Genomic DNA, 7,385 nt, shown 5'->3' on the forward strand with positions numbered 1-7,385 from the left:
TCAGGCATCTTAAAACAAAACAAAAAAGGAAATGAGAATGATTTATGCCTGTGTATTCCTTAGAACCAAATAACTTGCATATACTTTTTTTTAAAATCACTTATCTACATACATTTCCAGGAAAAGATACCAAAATATTAGCATAGTAAGCAAGACCAATAATAAATAGAAAAAGAAACTGATCACGTTTTTCATTGCATCAACCGTAGTGAGCTGGTTTAAAAAAAAAATACTGATTTTGGACAGACTATTTCTACTCTAGGAAAAACAGTCTTTATTTGAGCCAAACTATGTAGAATTAGAGTTCAACCACCACAACAACTAGCTCACTTACAMGTCCTCCAATAAGCTGGAAGGCCAAACTCTGTGTGCAGTTCATCTGCGCACAGCTAATATTCTTTTAGCATGCCAATATTCAGTTCATACCATTCTTWAATGGCCACAGATACGCTATTCCAGACAACCTAATAACTACAAACACAGTCAGCAGTCTGAGAAGGACTGAATGCCAACAGAGCCTTTAGCATACCATTAAGCTAAAGGTAAAGCCTCTAAAAATACTAATTTTAATAACTGTATCTTTCATTTCTTTGTCTCCTTAATGACTATATTGACRGGTGGGGAAATCTTCATGGGCTGTGGCATTTTCTAGCTATGTGTTCTAATTTTTTTCCTTTTAAAAAAAATATTTATATATTATCTATATATATACACACATACACAGACTGTACACACAAATATACATACACAATTATTTTTCCGCCCACTTTTAAAAAAAAAAGTAATATAGTTTCTTTCTGTATGACCAACAGATAGCTAGATATATAGATGTGAAACTTGTGCCTTTTAAGCAAATACATCTTTTTAATACTTCTGTATCTTTAATATGTATGAAAACTTGACATATTAAGTACAGTTGGGGTGTGTATATACACAGTTGTTGTGCAAGGTCAATATAAAAAAAGTCTCAAGGTGGCAGAACTGGTCAGGTATTCAATTGGCATATGCATTATACTGTAACACAGTCAAATTGTCTAAGTTAAACAAATACTGTACTGACATGAACGACTTTTCTCTATATTCGTCTTTGTCAAGGAGGACCCTGGAAGTAACCTTTTTCTCCTCTCATATTATACATTTGATACAGTACAATGCCAGGTGAAAAGAGAGCCTTAATAAAGCATGCATCACCCATACCCCTGTATAAGACCCCCTACAAGAGAAGGTCACTTGCATAAGGCACCATTATTAAGGTCAACAGTGCATTAACAGCTAGAAAACCAGAAGTTAGTCCTCAAGGCATAAATAAGAGAAAAATTAGCTGCATGAGAAAAATCAGTTTCTAACCAATAGTGGTTTTATCCACCCAACAGAAAAAATTATTCATGTTCCATACATTATGTAACATTAGACCAATTGTATTTTAGCTGCTCTTAACTGGAATCAAAACTGCAGTCCTGATTAAAGAATGGAAAAGCATATAGTTCCCCAGAACCATGCAATAACCTTTGTATTATAATGAAAAGTTATAGTTGTGTTACATTTGTAAATACACAGCTTATACAATGGATTACAAATGAGCTCTGTAGCAAGTAAAACAAGCTACTTGACACATTGCACGTTTAATAGCTGCACCAGACACCTAAAGCTCCTCTCACACTGGAACGGGGAGGTCCCCCATTTCCGTCCTGGCATCCTGACTTGTTTTTTGTCCCCCCCTTCCCCTCTCCATTTTTCCCTCAAAAAAGGTGCAGACAGCCCTCCCCCCACCCCTTGGAAATGATTGGTGGTCGTCCCATCTCACAAGATATTCCTTACATACAAGACATTCAGACTTTTTTTTTTTTTTTTCTCTTACAGTTATAAAACAACCACAAGAAAAAAAATGTGCCCCGGCATACAGTCATCAATAGATCCTCATAACATACAGTCGCCCAATCATTAACATTCTCAGTGCACATGCTCACGGCAAAGGCTTAGGAGCCACTCAGAAGGTTAGATACCAGTGTATGAGTCCAGGAAACCCCAAACATCACGCACCGCGGTTGCTATGCCGTTTCTTACATGACTTATTAGCCCTCAAAAGACCTTCAAGGAAGAGAGGTCCTGGAGGCAACTGGGTAGGGTGCAAAATGGCATGCTTTGGCTGGAACACGCATCCCTCTGCTCAAGGCTGTTCCACCTTGACGCCTCTTAGCCCACAGGAGTCACCTCTTGACCCACTCAGAGGTGTCTCTTCATGTGAAGGGCCAGGTGGTCAGACCTGGAAAAACACCTGTGGAGGAAGGAGCGTGGTATGGCATGTTAGTCGCCGGTGCACACAGCGAGACATACCCAGGTGATGCATCCCCCATCTCTCTGCTATTCCCAAGGGCAGCTCGTGAGGCAGAAGGCATGGAGCAGCGCCTGGGTACACAGCCACGCGTGAGGTGCCACCGTGTACCCAGGCGATCTGCCGCGAGGTGCGAACGCTAGGGGTTTCTCCAAACCCATCTACAGCATCATGCTGCAAACCTCCCTCCAGGTGATTACTAAAAACAGATGTCATTTTTTTTTTTAAGCGTGAAAATACAATAATCCATTATAAGTACTAGACATGGTTGTCTCCTGAAGCAATTCCTTCACAAGTGAAGCTTGTGAAAGGCAGTCTACTCTCACTTTCCAGCAACCATTAAAAATAACTATTTAAGAAGGTGCATTTCAGTCACATACCTGTCACAGTGACTACATTTAAAAGGCTTGGCACCAGTGTGCTTTCTGAAGTGTCTGGTTAATTCATCACTTCTTGCGAAACGCCACTCACACCCTTCCCATGAGCATCTGTAAGGCTTTTCCCCTACAAAGAAAGCAGATTATGGGTTAGTCATGACTTCTTTCAAACAAAGATAGGAGCTATCCCATTCATTCCTATGCAGACCTCCTCCATGCTGTAAAGAGAGCTAGCTTGATGTTACGTGTCTAATGCTTCAACAGACATAGGGAAAGAAGCCTGGAAAATTCATCCACAGGATTCCTACTTAACTATTTTGCTGTAACAGCACATCATATAATCCAATTCGTCTTAAAAAAAAAAAAAAAAAAAAAAGAAAGCTATAAAAGCTATTAAACAGGCTCACAGGAAACAAAGAAACCCATCCTTCTACCACTCCTATTCATCTCTAATGGCACCTTTATTCCCAAAGAGGTATCCTTCACCCCATAAAGGTGATTAAAGACACTGTGTGAGGCTCCAAAATGCAATTAGGCTGCTGGATTGCATCAAAGTCCTCTGTCACTCAGCTCATCTGCGTAACACACAGCCTTCTTTCTGCTGAGCCACATATTCTTGGAAAAAAGGCATGCACACCACTTTGAACACTGCAATTTCAGCATTCAAGAAATGCCGCTGCCAGACACAAGAACATTCTCAGTAACAGAGCACTAGGACAACAGTTCTGCAATAGTTCTGAGGCTGGCAGCTATTCACGTCTGCTCAGCTATCAAGATTTCAGTGGAAGTTGCTCTTTCCTTTTGAAACAATCTTGTTTTATCTGACTTCCACATGACAATGGGGACATCAAGCTTGCTCAGACTTCCCACGAAAATGCTGAGCTCGTGAGTCAAAATAGGATCTTTTCTTTGAATTCCCTCTTTCTATACTAAAAAAAAAAAAAAAAAAAAAAAAAGCATAGGTCCTTGGACTGGCACACCAAGAATGATAGTCTAATTCCCCAGGTGAAGCTACAGCTATTGAGCCAGTGAGTTGCTCTACATACTTAACTGCAGTCATGGAGAGGTGTAGAATATTAATGCTCACAAAAGCAAACCAGCCAGCTACTTCAATCATAAAATATTTATAGAAGCCCTGAAGTGTCTACCTTCCTTGCTTTCCATTCCAATAACACACAGGATTGCTATTTTAAATCTAGGTTCCATAACAATAAAATGCTCTTGCTCAGTATGTTTGGAAGAACTAAACAGCAAATAGTACATTTTTAGGTCCTATTAGGCTAATTAGTTACAAGGACTAGAACATACTGTGGTTTTCCAAGACTTTTTTTTTGTTGATATTATAGCATACAAAAAAAAAAAAAAAAAAAAAAAGTTCAGTGACTTACAACTATAGCTACACTTAAGATAGTCAAGGCCTTGGGATGTTTGATTCAATAGAACTGATACAGAATGAACTCTGAAGACAAGTTCTTATGCTATTTAGCTTTCTGCCCAATTTCCTGATAAGAACTTTCTTTTTTTGTAAGAAAGTCTCAGTTTGGTTTTAGTTTTGAAATGAATGTCAACAGAGGTCTAGTGCCCAATATGGCCAGCAAATCCTCCTGAAGACACATCCTGCTGCAGCTTCCCCACGACTATAGCCTGCTTAAGCGAATGGTTCCTCCTCGCCGTGGCAGAGGACTCATTGACAGGCCAACGGCCTTGGCTTCAGCTTGGTTACGAAAGGAATGAGGAAGTGATGTCGCCTGCACTGCTAGGCCTGCAGCTCTCTTACATCATCTCTCCAAACCTGGGCTCCCACCCAGGGATTGTGCAACGCAGTGACAACACGACCGTCAGGGGTATTCCCTGCTGCACTTGCCAACTCTTAATAAGCATATGGTTACTAACCTGTATGAGTGCGCTGATGTGCTTTCAGATGTGAACTTTTGGTGTAAACTTTCCTGCAACCGTTAAAATGACACCTGTGGACACGCCTTCTGCCATCTGGAGAGGTGTCACCGTTGACAGGGGTACCTTTCTCTGCAGTCTTTCCAGCGGTACCGGTACGTATTTTCCCCGGTGAATGCAACTCACTCGGCGTACAATTCCATAGCTGAGAAGAAGGTTCCTTGCTCAGTTCAGGAGATGACGGGGGAGTAGAAGTGACAGACGAGCTCAAGTTTCCTGAACTGGCTAAAGCATCGCTGATGGGGTCAGAGGTAAACTTGGTGGTAGGTGACAGTTCCTCAGAGCTGTCTGAGGATTCACTACTCACATCAGAATTCAAACTGTTGGTCTCTAAGTTCTGGCTAGGAGGACTGTCCTCTTTTGGGACACACGTGCTCTTCAGTTCAGATTCCTCCTTTTTCTCACGTGCCAGAATAATTTTGGTCCAGAGATCCTCTTGGCTATCAAATTTGATTTCAGATGCAGATACATAGCAGGGTTCGCTTTGAAGATACCGTTCCAGCTCTAAGCATGTCTAGGTAAAAGAGAAAGGAAGAAAGAGAAGGAGTTACAAGGTTGCTTAAAAATAAAACCAATCGTATTTTACACTTCAAAAAGCATGCAGGAATGTAGTATGTTCGATTTGAGGTTTCCACACTCAAAACAAATTAAAGACTCCTCCAGCCGTAACTAGGTGACTGCTACAATGAAAAGAATTCACTTTCCAAAACCTGGGCAAGAGTTCAAACACAGAGCTGAAGGTGCAAGTCAGCTTGGGTTTTCAAAATAGCCTTCTAATGAGTCAGTCAAATTACAATAGTTCTCATCAAATCTGTATTTTTAGCAGGCTCCTGTGAAAAAGCACCATAAAGAACCACAGCAAATAATTTCACTCTGGTCTGACTCCTTGTCTAACCTGAGTTGTTTTCCGCCTCTGCCACACACAAGCACGAGGCTGCAAGGACCCAAGTGAACACAATGTGCTCTGACCCCAACACTGTGTCAGAAAACAAAGGCACATTTGAGAATAGCTGCTGAGCTGCCGCCTCCGTGTTTGGGGACATCCGTGAAGCAGCAGATGACCATTTATTTCCTGTGTAGCAGAAGGCGGCTTTTTCATAGAATGTCACTTCCACAAGTCCCCATGAGCACACTACCCAACCTCAACTGTCCCCACGCGGTTCTTGGAGCAATATGGTGCATGTCAACTGTGGCAGAGACGGGAGGAAAAAGTCCCAGGACAGAAATGTCCCATTCGATAGGATGCAGGACGGGAAATTACTCTGAGGTCCTGCTGGGAGTCCCACAATGAACAAGAACTTTATCTACTGGCCAAGAGTGCAACTGTATGAGTCATCTCCCTGTTTCTTTCACGCAATGCCAAAGGAGACTTCCTTTTAAAATCCTGACCCTCTGCCAAGAAAGTGCTCTGTTCAAATATACATGCAACAGTACACGGACAACTTCCCCCCTGCCCCGCGGTCCCTTCTCTCCCGAAACGAAACAAAACAAAAAGCACAAACACCCTAAATGGACAGAGMTGTGGTTTTCAATTTCAGCATATATTCTTTTTAGTCAGTCTCAGAAGAATATATATTAAAAAAAAAAAAAAAAAGGCTATGAGCTGTTATGGCAACAAGACAATGTTTTGGTATTATTCTTTCCACTATAGGAAACAATCCGTTTGGGAACATTACACAGAAGATGGACACACCAAGTTTCCATACCAAACTCTACTTATTTTAGCCAGATCATCTCTTCCAATCCCAGTAGCAAAACCCGATCCCAAATGCCATGCATTCCCCTTCCAGCCCCTTCCCATCTGTCCGAGGGGATTGCATTGGCTTCCCTTGGCCCCCAGCACTGCTCGGATAAACTGGGTCACATGTTCCGACCAGGCTGAGAGCTTGGACAAAAATGAAAAGGGGAAAAAAARAAAGAAAGAAAGAAAAAAGTACCATCACGCACTCAATATTTCTGTATTTCCCCATAATTTGATCACTGGTTTGCATTAGAGAAGGGTTTTGATGCAGATGACACAATAGCGTGCTGACTTCTCCAGCAAACAGGAAAAAAAAAAAAAGCATTTATTAAGATCTTGTTAAACTTTAATATTCCCGGCTAATTTAAATTCCTCATTAGACAGATTAGTAATGGGGACCAGAGAGAAGCTCTCGGCGAGTTTAAATGCCTCGGAAGGCTACTGGGAGCCAAGGCTGGCCCTTTGCCAGAAGCCCAAATGCCTGAAGGAAACTACTTAGCTCCATTTCAATCACGTACCGTGGAGCTGCCTCGCTGAAAGGGAAGGGGGGAGGGAGGGAAAAAAAGACATTGCCCACAATTAGGAGGCATGTGAAGGTTGTAGCACTTTGCGTTTCAGCCTCCTCCAAAGCCTGCGCGTCCTTCGCCGGAGCAAGGGGGCCGTGAGCGTGCGGAGGAGCGCGCAGAAACGTCCCCGGCCACCGCCACCTGCGCGCCCCTTCCYTGCCCCGTCCCTTTATTTGCGTTTCTTTCCCCCCTCATCACGGCCAGGGCATAAAGAAAAATAAAGAAGGGGGTCGCGCGAGGCAGAGGGGCAGCCGGGTGACGCGGGGCAGCCGAAGTTTGGCGGAGCGCGGCGCGGGCGCGCAGCGGCGGAGCGCGCAGCGCAGCGGAGCGGAGCGGAGCGCAGCGCAGCGGGGACAGCGCGGCCGGCTTTGACAGCCGCGCTCCGGCAGCCGCGCGCACAGACGGAGACGCGCAGA

The 7,385-nt window shown here is 43.2% G+C and overlaps 1 protein-coding gene across 1 annotated transcript in view; it reads right to left on the reverse strand.

The window, feature by feature from the left end:
- Positions 1-212: 212 nt before the first annotated feature.
- KLF6 (Kruppel like factor 6) overlaps positions 213-7,385 on the reverse strand; it is a 12,158-nt gene continuing 4,985 nt past the window's right edge. Inside the window, exons 3-5 of the mRNA XM_026035663.1 lie at positions 4,603-5,176; positions 2,713-2,836; positions 213-2,275 (exon numbers count right to left, since the gene is read on the reverse strand). Of these exons, the coding sequence (XP_025891448.1) occupies positions 2,224-2,275; positions 2,713-2,836; positions 4,603-5,176 (750 nt within the window). The 3' untranslated portion in view covers positions 213-2,223. The remainder of the gene's footprint in view (positions 2,276-2,712; positions 2,837-4,602; positions 5,177-7,385) is intronic.

Source organism: Nothoprocta perdicaria, unplaced genomic scaffold (assembly GCF_003342845.1).
Source record: "Nothoprocta perdicaria isolate Ctin4 unplaced genomic scaffold, notPer1 scaffold_164, whole genome shotgun sequence".
NCBI lineage: Eukaryota > Metazoa > Chordata > Aves > Tinamiformes > Tinamidae > Nothoprocta > Nothoprocta perdicaria.